Source organism: Dromaius novaehollandiae, chromosome 8, assembly GCF_036370855.1.
Source record: "Dromaius novaehollandiae isolate bDroNov1 chromosome 8, bDroNov1.hap1, whole genome shotgun sequence".
Lineage (NCBI taxonomy): Eukaryota > Metazoa > Chordata > Aves > Casuariiformes > Dromaiidae > Dromaius > Dromaius novaehollandiae.
In genome coordinates this window covers 16,998,651-17,020,269 of record NC_088105.1, presented here as the reverse complement: position 1 = coordinate 17,020,269, position 21,619 = coordinate 16,998,651, and the positions used below count along the sequence as shown (strand labels likewise).

At 49.3% G+C, this 21,619-nt stretch overlaps 1 protein-coding gene across 2 annotated transcripts in view; it reads right to left on the bottom strand.

The window, feature by feature from the left end:
- Nucleotides 1-20,842, bottom strand: part of NR5A2 (nuclear receptor subfamily 5 group A member 2) — a 98,922-nt gene extending 78,080 nt beyond the window's left edge. The window contains exons 1-5 of one of the 2 annotated variants that reach the window (XM_064515781.1): nt 20,563-20,842; nt 10,656-10,793; nt 8,648-8,766; nt 7,208-7,349; nt 3,791-4,437 (exon numbers count right to left, since the gene is read on the bottom strand). In XM_064515781.1, coding sequence (XP_064371851.1) covers nt 3,791-4,437; nt 7,208-7,349; nt 8,648-8,766; nt 10,656-10,793; nt 20,563-20,626 — 1,110 coding nt within the window. In that variant the 5' untranslated portion in view covers nt 20,627-20,842. Of the gene's footprint in view, nt 1-3,790; nt 4,438-7,207; nt 7,350-8,647; nt 8,767-10,655; nt 10,794-11,982; nt 12,475-20,562 lie in introns of those variants that run through there. The other variant, XM_064515782.1, reaches the window with a different exon arrangement.
- Nucleotides 20,843-21,619: the final 777 nt, after the last annotated feature.

Below are 21,619 nucleotides of genomic sequence, written 5' to 3'. Positions count from 1 at the left end.
AGTCTACTGGGAGGTTATCTCTGTATTCTTATTTCATGTGTATAAAGAAATATATAGAAGCATTTCTCAATATGAATAAGCAAGTAATATATGATGTCAAAAGCAGAATTACTAACGTTTTTACAAAATATCCTGAATTTCCAAGGCAGATACGTATGTTTGAAATATTAGGCAGATGCTGAAATCGAAGTGACCAGACTGCAGCTGGCTGCTTAGGATCTTACTCTGGCATTGTTATTCATCCTGACTATTTTGCTTCATTAATATTTCTATTCATTTCTGATATCCAATCTGAAGGTGTAAGGATCTGCTCTTTAGCAAGTACAAATATTAGCCTTAAGAAATTATATACTTTAAAATTGATATATAGTTTGGGTTCTGTGAAATGTGGAGCGTGCAGTCGATATTTTTACTTTGTACATGCTACGTGTATAACGGGTTCCAAAGTGGTGTTGACAATCTTGTAAAGCAACAGGTGACAAAATTGTGATAATGCATGAACTGATAAAAACTTCATGGATTAAAGTTTTAAAATGTGTTTGTTATCATTTGAGATCACTTAAAAAATCAATTGTCAGCCAAATTGGAAGAAAAAGAAAACTTTAAAAACATAATTTGCTGATTTTTTTTTTAAATCATCTCTGATCTCTAAGATAAATAGGACCTAAACCACTGATGGGCCAGCACAGTGTTTTTTAATCACACCTTCCTCCTTTTCAGTCCCTCCTGAACCATTCTAGCTACAAATCCCTAGGTGCAGGAGAAAGGAAAATGTTTCTCCTTTTGTATGAACTGAAGAGAGAAATGAAATGTGTAAGAAGAGATTTAGAATGAAATGAACAGATACAGTAAAGACTTGGCAAACATGCTGTTTAGTAACTCACACCTACTTGTGCAAGGAATGACCTATAATGACAGAATCATTGTGAATTTCATACAAACCACCTTTATATACACTTTTATTGTTTTATTACTAATGCAAGTCAATTTTCCAAGGTAAAATTTTAATCTTAGAGATCTTCTCGTGCACCTGTCTCATCTGGAAGAGATCTCAATATTCAGTCCTTAAGCTTAGACAGTAGGAATAACACGGAAATATCTTTTTAAACCAATACATACTTCTCAGCCGTGTACAGACAGGGAACAAAGCTAGCTGTTCTGGAAATCTAGTTATCTCTTTCTCACAAGTGCCCCTTCCCTTACTTCTGTATTTAAAATCTGTCATATCCTGAGGTCCTTTTTTTCCGCCTCCCCAAAGGTTCTACGTTCTGTGAAGGATTCAGAGACAGCTGCTTTTGCTGCCTTGACCACGAGGAGCTGACACCGTGGACTGACAAAAGATGGTCCTTTACAGGAAAGGTATGGAAACCCTACACGAATACAAGCTTTGCTTAATTCTGGTTCTCTCAACTGCAAAGAGAGATGGTGTTATCAGATGCTTTAGTGCTGAGGCCTCCATTGCTGTTAACAATGTAAAGTTTGATCTAAACAAGTTTTGAGCACCTCAGATTCTTTTGAAGTTGAAAGCTTCAAATTTTTATCGTTGCATTTAATCTGGTCCCTAAATACTGTAGATAGATTTTCCAAGTTTGTTGATATGGCTCATGAATGCAGTGTGGTTTGGTAGATCTTGTCCAACTAAAAAAAGATCTGCGTATGCCAGAAGATATAAAACTGTCTTAAATATAAGGTCCTAAGATTTAAATGGTACAAATACTAAGATGAAACAAATGCCTCTTAAAAATACATGTGGAAAAAATTAGTTCACTAGACAAAGCCTGTATGTCATGAATTTCCAGAAGTCTGTATATGCACAGAATTATATATATACTTTCAGAGCCTGGAGATGTTGGTCAGTACTTTCATGGAACGAATGTTTACATCTTATATGTCCATACTAGTAAAAATATATGTTGAAGAATATCTTCAAGGTTGAGATAGGACGTGAAGACTATCTCTTTAACTATTCCAAGCATAGCATTTTGCACGCTTTTGAAATCTGCCTACTGATTAAGCTATGTGACTACAAAAAGTGAATATTGCTTAAATATCTTTTCATATTATCGCTTTAATCGTAACTGGCATTTTAGGGCAGATCATAACTTAAAAATTCTTTCTCACACTGAATATCTTACTTTGCAAGTTGTCGTGATTTTAACAGGATTACTCACAGACTAAGGTACTCCCCAGTATATAGGTAGAAGGACCTGGTCCCTGATTGTTAGGACACGGTTTCTTGGAAATGTATTTTGTTTGCAATTTTAATCTTTAAATTATTTAAAATGGGAGGCATGGGTTACTATGAAATCATAAACAACTTATATGGCAAACAAAGATGTGACAATCTTTTCTTCCCTTTAATGTCTTCTCTTTCCCCTTGGAGTAAACTTCCTCCTTTCTTGCTCTTTATGTGGGCTGAGTTCCTAATGATTCCTGCACCCATTCTAATGAAAAATCTGAGAGAAGCTAGAGTTGTGTATGCAACACAATGAATGTTACCTTGCTTTTCCTGTAATCAGGCTTTAGTTCATATTTCTTGGTATCATTATGGTTATGACAGAAATACTTTTATGGCAAGCATTCTGGCTATAGCTCTTTAAGGGAGGTCTCGCTTCTGTGCTCTCTATTTCCATAGATTCAATTCTCAGTGAAATTCTATGGTAGCTATTCTGTTTGGACATTGTATTACTTTCCCTTAGCTAGACAGGAGTCAGCAAGAAGATATGGGCGGTCACAAGACTTTACTCAGAGTTCAGCAGAAAACTGTTGAGGCAACAACATCTCTGTGTAGCAGGAGGAGATTCAGTAACTAGCAATATAATAGGGAAATTCAGATGTGATTTGAATTCATTATGCAGTTTTTTTGAGGCAGAAGGTTTTCTTTAATTCAGTCTAGAGCTAATTTCTGTATCAAGGGAGTGGGTGAACACTGTCGTCTATCTCTAATATCTAATCCCAAATTCCTGGCTCAATATTTGTGTGTCAGACATGACCACAGCAGACTGCAAAATTGCCCTAATGAATAATCTGAGAAATTTCTGTGGGGGAATTTCTGGCCACCAACAACCTGCGCATCAGAATTTAGTGGTGGTCCAACTCTCCAGTGCTCCAATGAGGAACAGCCTAAATATTCATTGTAACCAGCATAGATTAAAGGAATCCCTAGTGGGTCAATGGTGATGAGAACCAAAGGGAGTCCTTAAGGTAAATTCTTCCTCCTTGCTTTTTCTTCTGTGTATGCATGGCTTGGGATTCAGCGTTTATGGTTAAATACACACACACAGGCACAAAATAATATTCTGGTGCGAAAGTTAATATTCCAAGTAGGGAATTATATAGGGAGTATACACAGAAGGACAGAAATTGGGTTCACCCACATGTTACTTGGGATAACAGAATAATGATGTAAATGATACGTGGAATGGTGTAATATGCACGCTTAGAACTCAGAGTTGCAGCCTGACAGTGAGAAGTACTGATATGGAAGGAGTAAAATTCATGCTAGGCCCTGTGGAAGTTAATAACAGTTGTGATAAATAATAAAATACAGAAGAGCTGAACTGAAACTTGAATCTCTTTGATACAGCTTATAACCAGCTCAGATGGAAAACAGCTACCAGTTTCTCCTCATCATAGTCCACCTACATGAAGCCAAATAAATTAAGCATGAGATGCATACTTTAAAAGAAAAAAAAAGGTAAACCATACTTTCTTACTTAAAATACAACACCACAGCAAATGATATTTTTTTCTTGATTGAATGATAACATAATGTAAGGTCGTTACCTACCTTAAGCTCTCTAAAAAAGATGCTACTCCTAGCCCACTCAACAATGGAGAAGAGGGTTTGGTCAGCCATTTTGCACATAAGCCCAAATGTGTTGAGCTTCTCGTGCTTGCTTCTGTTGGCTTGCTCTTGCTGCAGGTAGGCCATGATCTTAGCTTGGACTTGTGGCTCATCTGGCTCACATTTCAGGAGTTCCAGTATCAGATGCGGAATACTTGCTGGTGAGCTTGTTTGATAACTATCCATGTATGAGTAGCCCATTATCGACTCTGGTGAGCTAGTGTAAGGGTCAGGGTACTCGGACTTGATAGCACGGCTTGGAAAATGGCCATAGGTTTGGTAACCTTGCAAGCTGCCATGGGGCGGCATTGTCATGCTAATTGGAGAGGTTACAAAGGGACTTCTGTCATAGTCTGTAGGAGGCAAGGCAGTGTGGTTCAGAGGTAGGCCTTTGGAGGCAGAATGGATGTTCTGGATCGCAGAGGATATTGTCAGGTCAGTGGGCATTGCTTGGATCACCTGAGTCATGGCTTCTAGTTTAAGTCCATTTGCTCGGATAAGGGCTTTCTTCTGCTGCTTCAGTGCCCGGTCTCTCTTGTACATTGGTCCAAACTTGTTTCGACCCCCGCGCATTCGGTCAGCTCGCACAGCTGTCAGGGCAGAGAAGGGAGTAAAACACAATTAAAACTTAAGAAATGAACATTCTTGAGCAGAACATACATTAGGAAGACATGGAAATGTAAAAATGTAATTCCTTTAATTTTTTAAAATTCAGAATAGCACTTTTATTCCTAGAGGAAAAATTTATTTTGATTTAACAAACATTAGTTTTCTCTGGTATTTTTAAGTATCACATGCATATTACTAGTATGGAAGAACTACTGTTTACATTGATTAGGACACAGGGACAAACACAATGGTTGGCTACAGGAATTTCACACCTGCCATGGGATCATGTTGAGATCTCAATGAATGTTTGGTTTTATGTCAAGCTACTATATCATTAAGAAACAAGGGCTGATGTCCAGAATTTGTCTGAGACGTATCCAGCGGACCACACTGGCTCATTTTAATCATTCCATTACTGCCTTCCACCGCAGCAAAACATCTGAAACGTAAATTGTGAAATGTTCAGTAGTCACAAAGGGGAATATGCTTTTCTCGGCAAAAAGGAAATATTTCCTTTTGACGGTTCTGTTCAGGTTGGTGCAGGAAGCTTAGGAGGTTTCTGGTTAGGTGACCAGCTACAGAAATGTTTAGCTGCAGTTGGAATGTGCCCAGGGAAAGCTGTCAGCTTGCTGCCTTCCACACACAAGGTGGGAGTGACACGCAAGCTATTGACACTGTTCTGGCTTGTGATATCTCTGGAATTAGAAATAATTAAAACAAATCCACCTCAACAGCTTCCTTGGGAGTCATATTGGTGGTCTCTGTCACAGCAGTGTCTGTCACCACGGTATATATGTAATGGACTAGCGAGTAGCTCTCAGCAAGCCCACCTTGCCCAATGGCAGTTAGATTGAAGGGGGAACCTTTGACAGCCTGGCGACATCTTGAGACTACTGAGATTGCTGGAGGTTAAGTTCTTGAGCTTTTTATCTTAGGGATTAGTATAACATTAAAAATTTATTGTGAATGCTAGATACACACAATACTGTACATTATCATAAGGACTTTAACGTTTAATGATTTTTTTTTTGGTCTGCAGTAATTTATGAACTAGACTTTAAGCCTATATATATCACTACCAGGGAAATGCACATATAAATGTCAAAAGCATTTACAATTATGAAAGCATGTGTTCTTCCAATTTGCTAGCTAGAGGAAGAGAAGTTGTATGGATATGACATAAGAAAGATAACATGAATTTTTTTAGCGTATCTTTAAAACTACAAATACTTTACTTACATTTGTAGTAAAAAAATGTTGTTGCTAATATTGCTGCTAATTTTTTTTGAGAAAATTGCAGGAAAATAACTAAATCAACATGCTGCTAAATGTTGATGCTAAAGGTAATTACCTTTAAATCAATATACATGGTATCCTTCCAAGTATTCTACAGTTAAGAACTGTAAGCCAAATTCTATTGGTAAATATTTTTTGTAACTCCTACAGAAATTAAAGGTGAACTGCATGTAATCACAGAAGCACAAAAATTGGTCCTATATCATTGGCAGTAACAGAGAGGAGTTAAAAGTAGGAGTACACAGAGCACACACATGTATTTTACCCTTGTTCTTAATGTCAGCGATGGGAAAAGGATTCCAAATGTCTCTTTATTTTATTGTTTGAATTTGGAAGAATAGGCAGTAATTCAGGATGTTCAGTGTGGTGGGTCAGTGCTAGCTGAGTCTTGTGGGCGAACAGAATAATGTTGAATTCACCAAACTGCAGGAGGCTGATTTGGCTGTTTATCTTCAGATATGTCAACAGATTTCCTCGCCAAACTCAAGTGATTGCTCCTTATCCTTTATAGTAAGCTTTTGGCCTGATCCTTCCTGGTTTCCTGGTTAAGTGTCTCAGGTAAATGCCATTTCAGTACAATTATAAGAATGTATATTTCTGATCCTGTCCTTAGTCAAGCAATAATGCCATTTGCTGTGAAATCTGAATTTTAGTATTTGATATATCAAAGTTAGAGTGCATTGTGTTAGTTCTTATATTTGACTCTTACTGATAGTTTTGCATACTCTTATCTCAAAGGGTATAGTACTTTTTTCATTGTTCTTTGTACATGAGAGAGCATAGTATAGTCAAAAAATATACCTGAAGATGCCTTATTCTCTTTCATGTCTTAAAACCTCTCAGGTATAGTATCACAAAAATATAGGACAAAACTTTACAGATCATTTTGTTCCTTAATCCCAAAGGCAAGTCAGCGTGAGGAAACCCTTAGTTTATCTGTTTCTGTTTATCTGTTTTTTGGCTTATTGTCAGAAGGATATTAAAAAAAAAAAAACCTAGTTAAGTATAAATAAAATCAGATCACTCTGCAACAACAACCTGCATTTAATTGCAATGACTTTTTTTCTAACCTGGACACTGCTTACATATTGTACATTTAATCTAAATTAAGTCTGTTATGAAAAAGCTGCAAAATTAATTCCCATGCTGTCTAGATCCCTTCATGCACTAACTATAAATTATTGAAATATTAAATTATATATACACACATATGTGAAACTGGTTTATGGTTTTGACTAGCCTTTAGTCCATTTACTCAGAATTTTTTGAAAAGCAACAATTTTATTAAGCACACATACAAAGTCATCTTTTACTATGATATCAAAAAAGTCATAAATATGTAGCAAAATTTTATAAAATAGTATATATCATATAATAACATATAAAAAAACTATCATATTTTCAGAAATTAACCTATTGGATAGTTGATAATATCAGCAAGACTATGGCTCTTACCTTCTAATTTCATTCCAACACTTAGACATTTTTGAAATCGACAGTAAGGGCATCGTTTTCTCTGTGTTTTGTCAATCTGGCAATTCTGATTTTCTATACATGTGTACCTTTTGTTATTCTGGACTGTTCGCTTAAAGAATCCCTGTATGATAGATACAAAAGTTAGCCTGTTTAACAGTGGACTTCAGCATTTTATTTATGGAAATCATTGTCAAATATTTTTCAGACACCACTTAAGCACTTACGAAGTTACATAGTTTATTTTTAATTACAGTGAGATGTGCTCAGGAGAAAACCGCCAGACTCTAGAGGTTTTCTCATATTAGTGCTGCGTTTTATAGACTTATCTCACAGCTTGGTAAGACTGGCTGAAGTCTCCTGTGTCCTTAGCAGTGGTAGCAGAAATAGCAAAGCTGACCAGTTCCTCCCTTTTGTACTCTTTAATAATTGTGAAATGAGCAAAGTGTTTCTTTTAAAGTAACTTTATGTGGAATAAGTGGGAATGCCGTTGCAAAGAAAACGGAAATACAGAATACCTCTGGCTACAGTACCCCCATTTGGTGCATGCTAGAGGCATAATAAGTGCTTGTTACTTATTTCTCATTGATTATTTTTCATGAAAATATCGTGTGCTAAGTTAATTTTTCCATGCACTAAATATTTTAAATTGCATTTCTCTGCCAAAGGAGTTTCCTTTGCAGTGCATTACTTATAACTTGTCACGAAAAAAATCCTTTAAAGTTGTTTGGCAGATGCCATAAATTTATCTGCATGGTACTATTGTACATTAGAGTTTAAATAGTTATGAATTTGCCTTCCAATATGATAAACAGCATTTGGGAATATCTTAGTCTCAAAATTAATGAACGATTTAAAACAAATCATACATTAGTTACTTGACTTGGTGTGTCATGGAAGCCCTGACAGTACGTAGTTTGTATGGAAAAAGTGCAGAGTCATTATAGTCACAAAAATTTACATTCTAATACTGATGGGTGAAAAATCTCCTCCCCAAAGCTGCGTTAGATTTTGCAAAGCTGATCTGTATCAGTGAGACTCTTTCACTTCATGCTCCAGGAACAGAAATAGTCTGAATGTGCATAAATCAGCTAAGATCATTACTTAGGACAGTTAGGCATGAAAGTTGTTCTGTAACTACCTCACTTCACAGCAGCAAAATACTTTAAAGCAATGGTAAAGCTACAATGTAAAACAGTCCAAGTTGTTTCTCTTCATTTGTGCAAATAAGATTTCTCTCCAAGGGACTTCTAAATGCTAAAGCTTCTGGGAGGTTAATTTTACATGTGATTGTAACAACAAACAGATCAGAAATAAGTCAAATTATTACACATCTCTAGATTCTTTAATCATCATTTTTTCTGTTTCTATTTGAAACTTTTTGGCTATACTTCTGTTCGTATGAAGTAATTAGTACAGAACCTTGCAGCTTTCACAGGTGAGAAGTCCATAATGGTACCCAGACACTTTATCTCCACAGACTGGACACAGTTCCTCAAGGTCTTCATCATAAGAGTAATTCACCATTTTAAACTGAGACACTGGAAAAAGGAGAAACAGCACATTCAATTAGAATTTACATTAACAACTCAAATTTCCTGCAGTGATTCTGAGCTAGAGAAAAAAAACCCTTAAATATACCACTGGAAAATGAAAAAGAAAGTTTTATTTTTGAAAACACAGCTTGCACTGAGACATGCAACTCTTTATCACGCAGATTTGCCGTTGATGCTTAACGAGCGGACAAACCCCAACAACTTTTCAGTGTTATGCTCTTAATATTCGTATTTGCAGAGTGCTGTTAACCCAGTCCTTGGTTTATGGAATCGCAAACTAAATTAATTCATTTAACTCCCCAAATGATCAGGGACACGCTTTAAAAAGGCAGAATGAAAAGACCGAGGGGCACGGACGCATTTACATCAGCTTTGGTGCATTCAGAGGGACGGTCTGTTTCCTTTAAAGTTTTCTTTCAACATCAGCCCGCAAATATTTGCCTAGCCTGAGTACGCGCCAGAGCCGGCGCTTCTGCGCCGCGCTGGGCGCAAGTTGCTCGCTCGCAGCGCCGGCTGCGGGCACCGGCCGCCGCCCGACCCAGCGGGGCGCCCGGGGCGAGCCGGGGCGAGCGCGCCGCGGCCCGGGAGCGGGAGGCTGCGCCGCCGCCGGGGCCGGTTCCGCCGCGAAGAGCCCCGTCAGCAGGGCTGGTTCCCCCCGAGAAACCCCGCCGCTCGCCGCACGGCCAGTTTCCTCCCCTCTTCCTGCGGCTGAACCTCAGATCTGCTCAGCAGACACACACCGGCAGCGCAACCGGTGACCGCCGCGAGAGGCGGCGGCAGGGCTGAGGGGTCTCCCCTCCCCGGGAACCGGCAGCCCTCGGCGTGGCCGGGGCCGGGGCCGGCGCTGCGCGGGCGCGGAGTTGGCGGCACTGCCCCGTCGCCGCGCAGCCGGGGCAAACGGTGCCTCGGCCGCGGCTCCCCCGCCTGCGCGCGGGGCGGGAGCGGGGCGGCGGCGGGAGGAGGGCCCGGCCCGGCCCTCCCCTCCGCTCCCTCGGCCGCTGCTCCCGGGCCCGGCGCCGGGCCCGGTTCCCGCTCCTCGCAGGACAACCCACGCGGGAGAGCAGGGGGTTTCCGAGCGCCGCGCCCTGGCACGGATTCTGCTCCGCGGCGGGGGGGGGGTGCGGGTGCCCCAGCGCCTCCGAGCCCCCGGCGCGCCCCGCTTCCCGGCAGGACACGGGCTCATCTCGACCGAGCGGCCGGCAGCAGTTTCTGCCCGGGGAAGCGGGCCGGGCCGGGCCGGGGCAGTGCCGGCGCCGGGCGCAGGGCAGGCAGCCGGCTCCCGCCCGCAGCGGGGCCCTGGGAACGGCCCGGCCCGGCCCGGCCCGGCCCGGCCCGCGGAGGCACGTCCAGAGCCCGCGCCGCGCCGCGCCGGCCTCCCGCGCTGCCTCGGGGCGCTCCGCGGCCAAGCGCCGCCGCAGCCGCTGGGCACCTGCGCCGCGGCCGCCGCTGCCCTCCGCGACGCGCTGCCCCGGCAGGGCTCTGCCAGCGCGGCCGCCTCCGCCGTGAACTTGGAGGCTGTTTTGCGCGGGCCGGAGGGGAGAGCGAGCCCCCCGGCTCCGCAGCGGGGCCGGCGCCAGCCGCCGCCGGAGGGGCATGTGCAGCCCGGGGAAGGCGCCGCGGGGCCGCCGCCTCCTGCCCCGCAGGCTTCGCGCGTCCCGGCGGCGGCGGCACCGCCGAGCCGGAGCCCCGGTGCCGGGCGCCCCGGGGCGGCCCGAGCCGCGCTGGCAGTCGGCCGCGGCAGCGCGGGGCTCGGCGGGCGCCGCAGCCCGCCCGCCCGGCAGCAGCCGCAAACTTTTTCGCGCAGGCGGAGCGCGGCTGGCGGCGGGCGCGGAGCGGCGCGGCGCGGAGCGGGGCGCCCTGCCCTCCCGCCTTACCTTGCATGTTTTCCGGCATCTGCCCCTGTTCCCCATTCGACCGGGCGAGTCCCAGGGCTTCCGTCTCCACTTTGGGCAGCATGACAAGGCGGCTGCGGGCCGGGCTGGGGGCTCCGTGTCCGTCCGCGGCACCAGCACCTGGACACGGCAGCACAGATTTAGCCGGAGCAAGGGGCACTCGGCGGCCGCTGCCTCTTCCTCCTCCTCCTCTTCCCTCCCTCTCCTCCGAGCCAGCCCTTGCCCTGCCGCGGCGGGAGCACCGAGCGCCCCCGGCCGCCCCGGCCGCCGGGAAGCGCCGCCGGGTGCCCGCGGCTGGGGGAGCCGCGGAGCGGTGGCCGGGCTGCAGGCGGCGGGGGCGCAGAGGAGAGGAGGAGGAGGAAGCCCGGGGGGTGCCGGAGAGGAAGGAGCAACCCCGGGAGCCCGCGGCGGCTCCGCCCGGGGCTCAGCGCGGCGGCAGCCCGGCGCCCCGATCCATGCGGAGCGGCACAGTGCACGGGAGCGCTCTGCCGCCGCTGGTGCTGCTGGACAGGGTTCCCACCCCCGTCCCCCTCCTCCCTTCCTCCCTCCTCCTCCTCCTCCCCCTCCTCCCCCCGCCACAAGTGCGGAGGTGCCGCGCCGGGACCTCTAGCCCCGGGCCCGCGGGGAGGCGCTCCCGGAGCCGGGGGCTGCGGGGGCTCCGGCGAAGGGGGGCACCGACACCGCCCTCGCGGCCCAGAAGGCGGGGGCGGCAGGCGCGACACCCCCGCGCACCCCCGCGCACCCGCACGCACGCGCCTGCCGAGCCGGGCTGCGGGCTGCCGCCCGCGCTGCCCCGCCGCTCCCGCACCCGCGCAGCCCGGCGGGCCGCCACCCCCGCGGGCCGCGCTGCGCCCTCGCTGCGGAGCCGCGGAGCGGGGCGCGCGTCCCCGGCGGGCGGGCGGCCCCTCCGCTGCTCCCCGGGCCGCCGGCGACCCCCGCCGGCCGCGGGACCCCGGGCGCAGCGCGGCGCCGCCCCCGCCCGTCCGCGCGGGGAGAGGGGGGAACCGCGGCGCCCGGAGCCCCGCAGCCCCCGCGCAGCCCTGGAGCCCGCGAGGAGCGGGCCGGAGCCGCGCTGGAGCTGGCCGTGCCGGCCCTGGCTTTCTCGGGCCTCCCCCCGAAAGCTTCTTGCGCAATGTGCCGGGGCCCGTCGCACCGCTTGCAGAGAAGCCGGTGCCCTGGCAGAGCCGTCATCGGGCAAGAGCCGCCCTTCCCCGGCCACGGGCGCAGCGCGCGGCACCGCGCTCAGATCGCCCCGCAGCGCTGCCCTGCCCGCGCGGCGCCGGCGGCGGGGGATGCGCGTTATTTGCACCTCTGAAAGCATCCGAGCCGCCCCTGCCCGCCCGCTCGGGTGGCCCAGCTCCTTTGGCACTCGAATCTCCGTCGCGTATGTTAAGGGCTGAAACTATTTGGCGCTGGAAACCGCTTCCGACTGGGAGCGAGGCGCAGAGCTGCCTGCCGCGCAGCGTATGGCATTTCCTCCGGCAGGGCAGAGTTCGTAAAACTCGACCCTCGTTCTAACTTGCTAAAAACTTCTGATGATCGAAAGATTAGTAGCGAAGTGGGATTAAGTCCTTCAAGCACAGATAGCGGATTTGGTTGTGCTCTTTTCTAGACAGTCTGAACTCTCGCATCGAGTAGAGCTCTCTGCTTGACTCGCTGCACGTCCCGAGCCAGCCGCGCACTCGCACCGCCGAAGCAGAAATTCCCTCTTTCTTCCCCGCTGTGTGCGGGATTTAGTGCGGGGGGTGGATCCCGCGTGAAGAGAGCCCCAGGCCTTTCGGCCCCCTCACACTCACGCCTTTTTCCCGCTCCGCCTCGGGAGGGAGGCCGGGCGGGCCAAGTCTTGGTCGGCATCAACACGCTGTTTCTCAAGCGCTCGTTTCACAGCTTAGCAGTTCGCCTGCGAGTAAGTCTTAGCACAGCGACGTGGCCAAGCGCGGTGCTAGCGCGCCCGACGGCGGAGGGGCGGCGGCCGGCGGCCCCCGGGGGGAGCCCTCGTCTGCCGGAGCAGGGACGCGACCCCGCCTCGGCCCTCGGGAATGTGTGGTCCCCAGATGCACCAGTCACTAACACACCGCCCCGGGCGCCGCCGGGTACCCTTGCCCCGAGCTCAGCCCGCCAGGCTCGGCCCGGCTCGGGCAGCGCCCGCAGCCCCCGGCCGCGGCTCCGCTGCCCTGCGCTGCCCTCGCCCGGGCCGGGGCTCCGCGCTGCCCCGCGGCTCTGCGCGGCCGCTCCCTCCCGCGCCTCGCGAGCCCGCGGCGGGCGGCGGCTCCGGGCCCGGCGGCCCGGGGGGGCCCGGGGGGGCCCTGGGGGAGCTGCGCCTCCCGCCGCCCCGCCCGCGGGAGAAGCGTGGCCAGGCGCAGCCGGGGCGGCTTTTGCAGCGGACCTTGGCACGTTCAGTGCGGACACATCGGCAAGACACGGCCAGGAGCGGGGTCCTGCGGCCCTCTGCGCTCGGCCGGGGAGGAGCCGGGTGCCTCGCCCCCGCCCCCCGCCGCGGGCAGTCCCGCCGCCCGGCGAAGCCCCGCCGAGGCTGCTCGCGTTGGTCCTGCTCCGTGAACGGCACCGACGTTTTAGGCGAAAGCCGGGGAGGGAAACTGGCTCGCAGGCAGGACCCGGGCGGCTCCCCCCGCCGCAGCCCCCGCCCCGAGCAGCGGCCCCGGCGCTTCGCCGGTGCCCGTGGGTTTAACGCCAGTGGAGCGAGTTCAAGCTGTGTATCGCAGAGCTACTCTGCGAGCTACTGCTGTACACGAAAATACTTCGGAGTGGTTATTACCCATCCACATTTCTCCGAAGTAACAGTTTAGGGCAGTGCATATTACAAATGATACCTGGTCCCTTGTGGCTACATTTAATTTAACATGGAGTTCTGGCTCTCACGATTGCCTTGAGCAACCTTAATTACCCTTTCTTCTAATCTCTTCTCCATTCCTTACTAACTTCTCCAAACTTTTTTTTTAATGTGATTTCTCTCCTGAGTTTGCCTGCCTTGTTCTGACTTTGCCTGAAGGTCTTGATTGACGCGTGTAATTATAATTATAAAAGATGATGGCTCGGGGAGCCTCCAGCAGCCTTGATTAGTACAAGGAGCAAGACCTGGAATATTTTATACTTCCCAATTTAAATGTATGTGCATTTACATTAAAAAAAACTGTCTATTTTTTTAACTAATCTGAAGCATCTCCCACCTTCCACATATTTAAGGCAGGCTCCAATTTCCTACAGCTTCAAAGAGGCCACAGAACCGGGCAGATTTCAGAGCCCTCTTCCCTGAGGAGGGACATTTCCGTCTCTGAGGCTCTGCCCGAGGAGCAGCAGACAGCACGGTCCCTGCTGCCTGCGTGCGGGGAAGTGTCCCGAAAAGGGACTCATGTTTCCAGCCTTCGGCGGCGCGGTGCTCAAGACAAACTTCGCAGAAACAAATGAAAAAAGATAAATGAAAGACTGAAACTTTTCTGTAGGGAATGTAAACTCAAAGGCAGTCAGAAAGGCTGATTGGGAAATGTTTGCGCAGGAGAGAAGTCCACGACATGTTCCCACCTCCCTTCCCCGCTGAACATTCACGTTTGCAGCCAGCAGCAGAGGTTTAGCAGAGAAATCTCTCCCTGCAGCTGGTGGCTTCAGGCAGGCGGGGGGCGAGAGCCGCCGCCGCGCAGCGTGTCCCGGGCACGCGTGGACGCGGCCCGGCCCCGGCCCCGGCGCGCAGGGAGGCGCCGCGCACAGCGCCCCTCCGCAGCCGGGCAAGGCTGGGACGCGCCTTGCCGCTTCAGCGCCCGCCCCTCCCACGCCCAGCTTTACGAGGCTGTGTATACCAGGAAATACGTATGTAATTCAGAGCCTTCTCTTCTCTTCTCTTCTCTTCTCTTCTCTTCTCTTTTCTTTTCTTTTCTTTTGTTTTCTTTTCTTCTCTTCTCTTCTCTTTTCTTTTCTTTTCTTTTCTTTTCTTTTCTTTTCTTTTCTCTTTTCTTTTCTTCTTTTCTTTTTTCTTTTCTTTTCTTTTTTCTTTTTTCTTTTTTTCTTCTTTCTTTTCTTGCTCTTTTCCTTTCCTTTCCTTTCCTTTCCTTTCCTTTCCTTTCCTTTCCTTTCCTTTCCTTTCCTTTCCTTTCCTTTCCTTTCCTTTCCTTTCCTTTCCTTTCCTTCTCTCTCTTTCTCTCTCTTTTGCCCCATCTCTTCTTCTCCCTTCTTCCTTTCTTCCTGGTCATGAGCGGATCACCACCTCTACCGTGCAAAGGAGAGAGTGCCTCGAAACCTCCCAAAGCTCGTAACGCACAGGGACGGGCTCCTCTCATCTCTGCCGAGGAAATACTGCTTTTAATTTCTAAGGATTCATTGGGCGGAGGGCGTTAGTGCCTCCAACCCAAGCTTTGGAAAGTAAAACTGTCCCGTCTAGGGAACTGAAAAAACCAAACACACACTTTATTTTTCTTTAGGATTTGATCTGCTGTCAGCGCACCAGAGCGGGTGCTTCGGGCTGAAGCACTTTCCTTAGGAAAACGCACAGCACAGGGGATCCCTTTTCACAGTCTCCTGCCTTTCTCTGCTGCGGGCGATTCGCTGTTGCCTTACGGAGACGTCGATCCGCTCCGGTCCGACACAGCGAACCAGCTCCCGACCGTCAGTTATGACTGCGGAGCTGTTTTTAGCGAGCGGCGAGCTGCCTGCCGCGCACAGCACAGCACAGCACGGCACAGCACGGCACAGCACGGCACGGCACAGCACGGCACAGCATAGCACGGCATAGCACGGCACGGCACAGCACAGCACAGCACAGCACAGCACAGCACAGCACAGCACAGCACAGCGCTGCGCCGCCGCCGCCGCCGAGGCCCGGCCGCGCGGAGCGGGGGGGCGCGGGGCTGCTTTCTTTTCTTTTCTCTCTTTTCTTTCTTTCTTTCTTTTCTTTTCTTTTTTTTTTTTTTTTTTTTGACGATAAATTGTTCGACCTCCCTATGGAAAGCGCACTCCAGCGCAGCCAAGGGCAAAGCAGCGCCGGGACCTGTTGCCGCTGCGGACCGGGAGGGAAGAAGCGCCCGCGGGGCTGTGCGCGCTGCGCCGAGCCCAGCCGAGCCCAGCCGAGCCGAGCCCAGCCGAGCCCAGCCCAGCCCAGCCCAGCCCAGCCCAGCCCAGCCCAGCCGAGCCGGGCGGGAGCGGGGCTCCCCCGCCGCCAGCCCGCGGCCCCTGCCGCCCCGGCAGCTCTTGGCTTGGCCGGTTTTGTCTTTTATCTGCGGCGCCCGTTCGGAGCCGCGTGCGGAACATCTAGTTAAAAACGCCGGAGCCGGGACTGGAAACACAACTACAGATATGTTTGTGCGTGAAGCAAGGCTCCTGTCAGGGCTGAGCGCTGGTCTCTGCATCAGAAGAGATAATTGATTTCTATCCTGCACAGACAGGCTTAAAAATGAAATTTCTTTTGCTGAGGCAACTGACCTTGATCCGCTGGTGAAAAAAAGATGTTTTAGGTCTGCGTCTCTCCTCCCCGCCTCCCCCTCCCCCGTACCAATTATGTCTTGAAGCTTGGAAAACTTTATTTCAAAAAGTAACTTAATAGCTGATCTTTATCATGAACGAAGCTAAAGTTCATATATACACATATCGCATAAGATTTCTTCACACAGAAGTATATAATCATAAAACAAACCATGAAAAGATAAAATAGGTATAGTTTATACTGAGAAATCTTGATAAGAATTATGTACATATGCATGTCTGTTCTTTGCATATAGGAATATATTAATATATATTAACATGTACATGTTGCATATGTTAGCCATGTAATGTATACAATACACTCATGTAATATATGAGTAAACTGTATACATTAATAATAACGTGGCATAGGAAGTTGTAATGATTTTCCCCACACTGCAGCCAAGCATAACTCTTGCTGCAGATAATTCTTCCCTTTCACCCTATATAAAGGCAAGTTTGAGAGCTGACCTTTAAATTACCCACGTGGACAAGTGGCCCTTCGCCGTTTTGTCAACACTGCAGGCTTTCTTCTGGAGCCCACAGGCATCATCACTGCTACTTTGCCTCATCTATTTTGGTATTTAAAATCAGGCTAACTGGAAAAAAAGGGGTGTAAATGTAAATACGGCGACTTTGTAAATAGCTCATTCAGTAGTAAGCTGAATTTCCAAACGTGTCTTGAGAAGAAAATGACATAAAGATCAAGAATAACAGCAGAGGTATGTTGTTGTAAAGAGCTTGCCTGTGGCTCAGGTCTTGCAGCCCTCACAGCAGCCCAAATCCCACTCATGCCGGCAGATGCTTTGCCCGCATCATTACTAGCCAAAATCCTAATCCAAGAGTTTGTAATGAGACTTGAGTTTCTTTATCTGCCAATCCTGAAAGTCTCATGAATGTTTCCTAATACACCTATTTTGCTACTGTATTTAGTTACTCTACAAAAGATGCAGAAGTTTATATAACTTTTTAAGATAATCTTTGCTGCCTTTGTTAGTCATATAAAATTGCATTATATTTGCATTCTAATAATAATAATAATATAGGAAAATAAACCTTGCCAAACTCAAGAGCGCTAATTATAATATAATATTGTAAACTGCCTGAGGACATACATTAAAATTAAGATTGCAGTAAGTATTATACAAGCTGGAAAATTTCACAGTTAGAAACTACAAGTAGATTATTTTCCTGTTATATAACCATTTTTTTCAAGTTAATGAAACAGTTATTTGTGTTAAATAATCATAGCTAATGCTTATAAAAATTACATAGTGTCCCTGAGGATGCTAAGACAAGAGGTTGATTAGAGGAAAAAAAACCCTAGTAAAGTAGCTTTGTATTGCTCATGAATCTGATGGAAGAAAAATGTCATGGCACCTTCATAACCATTTTCAGAAGCCGATTTAATGAGCTTGAGCTGAAAGATGCTGTGTACCACCAAGATCTGGAGGATTCCAGTTGCCCGTTGGACTATTTGGCTGCCAACCTAAACCCAGGTGTCAACGAAGGGCCGTGCCTGCCCGCGGGCAGCTCCCGCGTGGCGCTCTCTGCTGCCCGGGGGCAGATCCGCTCCCATTTCAGTCGATGGAAAGGATCTGTTTTGCTTTCATGGGAGCTGGATGAGGCCCTTCTTGCTGAGAGAAAGCTAGGTGGTTCTTACCGGCACTTTGGTCACTGATTCGTACCAAAAATGAAGTTATCCCCAAGTGGGCTGGAGCCACTGGGCGCGTGTTTGTGAGACGGGCGCTCCCACGTTCCTGCCTCCTCCGTTTCCCCCGGCCGGCCGGGCCGCGGCCAGGCGCCTCGCAGACCTCCCCCCGCGCCTCCGCTCCGGCCCGGCTTTGCGGGGCAAGTGACGGAGGTGCTGCGAAGGACTGAACAAAAGTGGGACTCCAGGGGCAGGATTTACTGTTAAAAACACTTGGTCCCGATTCTGTTTGACTCACACCCTGGGAGAACAGCTCTTTCTCCTAAAGAATTACTCTGCGAGTGCAAATAAGAACAGGCTCCAGCTCCTTCCGACTCGGTCCCCCACCTCCAAGCCGAGGCCTGAGGGCTGGTGCAGGCTACGCTTCTTTAACCCTTGCAGGTACGCAGCGATGAGTTTACACATGCCGAGTTACGTTCACTTTTAAGCAATGCCACCATGAACTGTGAGTGCACAGTGCCACGGAAGGGCAGGATCCTCCCCAGGAGCCTGGGCACACAGGGTTTCATACAATTTCAAAGGATTTACACCCGCTTTTCCCAGGCAGCGCTTTGCAAATATGTCCCCGTAGGTCTGCAATACTGCGCACATACAAGCTCACTTGGATGTGTGGTGACATCAGTGCTCTGCTACCTTATGTCAGCCACCGGTTTGTCTCTCAGATCCACACGATTTAGGGAACCCAGACCTGCCACTTTTTTGGAAACCATAAAAATTGCACTGAGTTGGGTGAAGTATGATGAGAGGTGTGCCTTAGTTTCTCCTCTCCTTGTGTTATACCCTTTCACCCTGAGAAACTTTATCTAAGTGACCACTGTTCGCATGCACGAGACTAGTGGTTATTTTACCACTCCATGCTGAAAGCTCTTCCAACACCTTTCCCCCCCCAGGAGCTGAATGGAGCAACAGTCAGAGCAAGACCGAAAGAGTGAGGCTCAGCTGGGAGGCCGGACTCGCCCCTCATTTCCATCTGCTTCTGGGGGCAGGGCTGTGCAGAGGAGCACCCCACACCTGTGAAGGAGCGCAGCAGGGCACCTGGCCTGACTCCTCTGCGGCTTCCCCAAGGTGAGCCCTCCCAGCCCAGGTAGGGCCCGGCCCTGCCCGGAGCCGTGCCCGGCAGCCCGGGGCTGCCACGTCTCTTCCCACCAGTGCGGATGTGCTGCTGGAGCGACCACGCGGCTCCCTCCGTGGAGAGGCACTGGGAGCCTGTCCTTGGAGCTGGGCTGGCCCTGGGGCCCGCTGGCCGGAGGGCAGGCGGTCGGGGGCCTGACGATGCGGTCCCTGCGGCATTACTGCTCCAGCTGCTCGTTTCCAGCCCAGCAAACCTCGCTACGGTGTTGGCCATGGTTCTTGTGCCGGAGCTGCAGGGGAGGGGGAGAGGGCGTGAAGGGAGCCCTTGGAGGGCAGGCTGCCTGCGAGGGGGCCCAGGCTGGGGCCTGGGGGGGAGCCTTTCCCATGCGAGCCCTTCCCTTCCCCAGGGGAAGTGTCAGCTCCACCCAGGAGATCAAGATCAGCTTTCAGCTACATTTCAGGCAATTTTCTGCAGCCATTGCTGCCCCCTCCAACTGCACGGTCCCAGAACCTCACTCGGCTGGACGGCGAGGTCCCCACCCCACGCCCAGGATAAGGGCGAGCACCTCGCCTGCCGAGCGATGACCCTCTTCGGGGCCAAGGGGAGGAGAGAGCCCTGGTGCCCACGCCCAGGTCAAAGCTCCCTCCTTTCGCTCTTGCCACACAGCCTGCTGCTGGGCTGCCTTGCTCAGGCCGGGGGGCCGACACGTCCCACCTGCCACATCCACACAGGAGAGGCTTCCCTCCACACGCCTTCCTCCACCTCCGGCCCCGCTCGACCCCATTTCCGTTGTCCCCATCGGGGCCGAGCCCGGACGCAGGCCGGCCGGGCAGGGGATGCTGCCGCCCGGCCAGAGGCACTTGGCCCTCGGTGGCCGGCGAGAGGCAGGATGACCCGAGATACAAGGCGCGAGGAGAAGTGCAGGGGGTGCGGCGGGGAGAGGCAGCCCGCTGCGGTGCAGCCGCAGGAACCGCGGCCCTGGCAGCACAGGCTCCCTCGGCCCTGGGCGCCGGGGGGACCCAGCGCCCCTCGCGCCTGCACGGCGGAAGCATCAGCGCCCTCCAGCTTTTCCAGCGTGGCGCGGCTGGGATTTCCATACGCTACTGAAAACATTCACGTTTTCTGCTGCTCTAAAGTCTTGAATGACTTTTATTACCTAAAATAATCTCCCCCCAACACAACAAATAAGTATCTGCCTTCTAAGATACATAAAGGAATCTACCTGACATCTGTATTATTTGCAGAAAAGATCTGAAAGCATTCCTGAGATTTTATTCAACCAGAAGAGTCAGGCCAGAAACGGTTTAAATCTATTGGTAAGCTTATGTTTTTCATGTATGTTTATACACACACACAATTTCACAGTTACTAGCAATTGAAATAGATAAAAATACCATTAATTATCTGATGATATATTTGATAACTGCATTATCTCTGGAGAAAAGAATTCTTCACCGATTCACCAGCTGTTTTCCTACATTTTTACCTAGTATCATAAAGTTCCTGTCTGGTTAAGTACACATGTAAATTAAGCAGTTCTGTTGGCTTACTCCATTATAATGATTTTTTTCAGTTTGGACAGGCTTAAGTCTAGTATATTTACACAGAGTCATCAAAACAGTTAGAAAACTGTTACTTACCAACTGATGTAAGTCCATGTTTTATAGAGTCCTGTATGTTGGCTGTGTGAGAACTAGAAGACATTATTAGGTATAAATATACAGTACCCTTGGGTGCAAGGTGTACAGCATTGAGGACAGAAGAGGTGCAGCCTGTAAACTTTTCTGGCCTTGAGACCCAGGCTATAATAACCTTCAGTGAAAGTCGATGTGATGAACAACAACAAAAAAAATTATCCAAGAATTCAGAAAGTAACAAGCATGTCTTGCGGTGGACTCTGTACTTTTTCCAGCATTAGTGACCTGCTGTAAACCATGTATCCCATTTCATGATAGTCTCTAATCAGAAGAATTGGAACTTGTGATAGGTTTGGCATCATCACGTGATTTTGTACAGCTTGATAAGAGGACCCTGTTATAAAGTGACAGCAAAAGAGATAAGAACTCTTGGCAGATAGTGGCAGAGAAATGATTAACTTAGAGTGGAGAGGTGCTATGAAGCCCAGAGAGTGGGAGGTTGTAAAGTTGTGGGGTCATAAGATCATACTGAGTGGATGAAAAGCCATACCAATGTAAGTGTAATGACTATAAACTCAGACTTGTGACCTGTCGTCTTGATGTCATCACCTCTTTGCACAGTGGACAACAAGCATGGTTGTTTTGGCTTCTGTAAACACTCTTTGGATGGCAAAACAAGCAAACATTAATTCCTTAAAGGAGGCTTGTGAATGTGCTTGGGATTCTACACCCCGAGTAACAGCATTAGCAGATCTCTGCTGATGGTTTTGTCAGACAAAACCATTTTATTGCACCTACTCCTCAGGCTGCAGACTAGCTCCAGGTTGTTTGGATGACAGCCATTGAGTTGAAAGCATACACTATTTTCTCAATAAAGTGAGAGCTTTACAGCATGGTTAAACATTGATATCCCAGGATTATGATACATAGACAGTATTGTGTTCACGTCTAAGGCTGCTTAGGTACAAAACATATTCACAGCATGTAAAATGGCTGTCAACTGTGTTTTGCTGTAAAGAAATACCGTAAAGGTGGGCAGCTGTGCAGATCACTCGCTGAA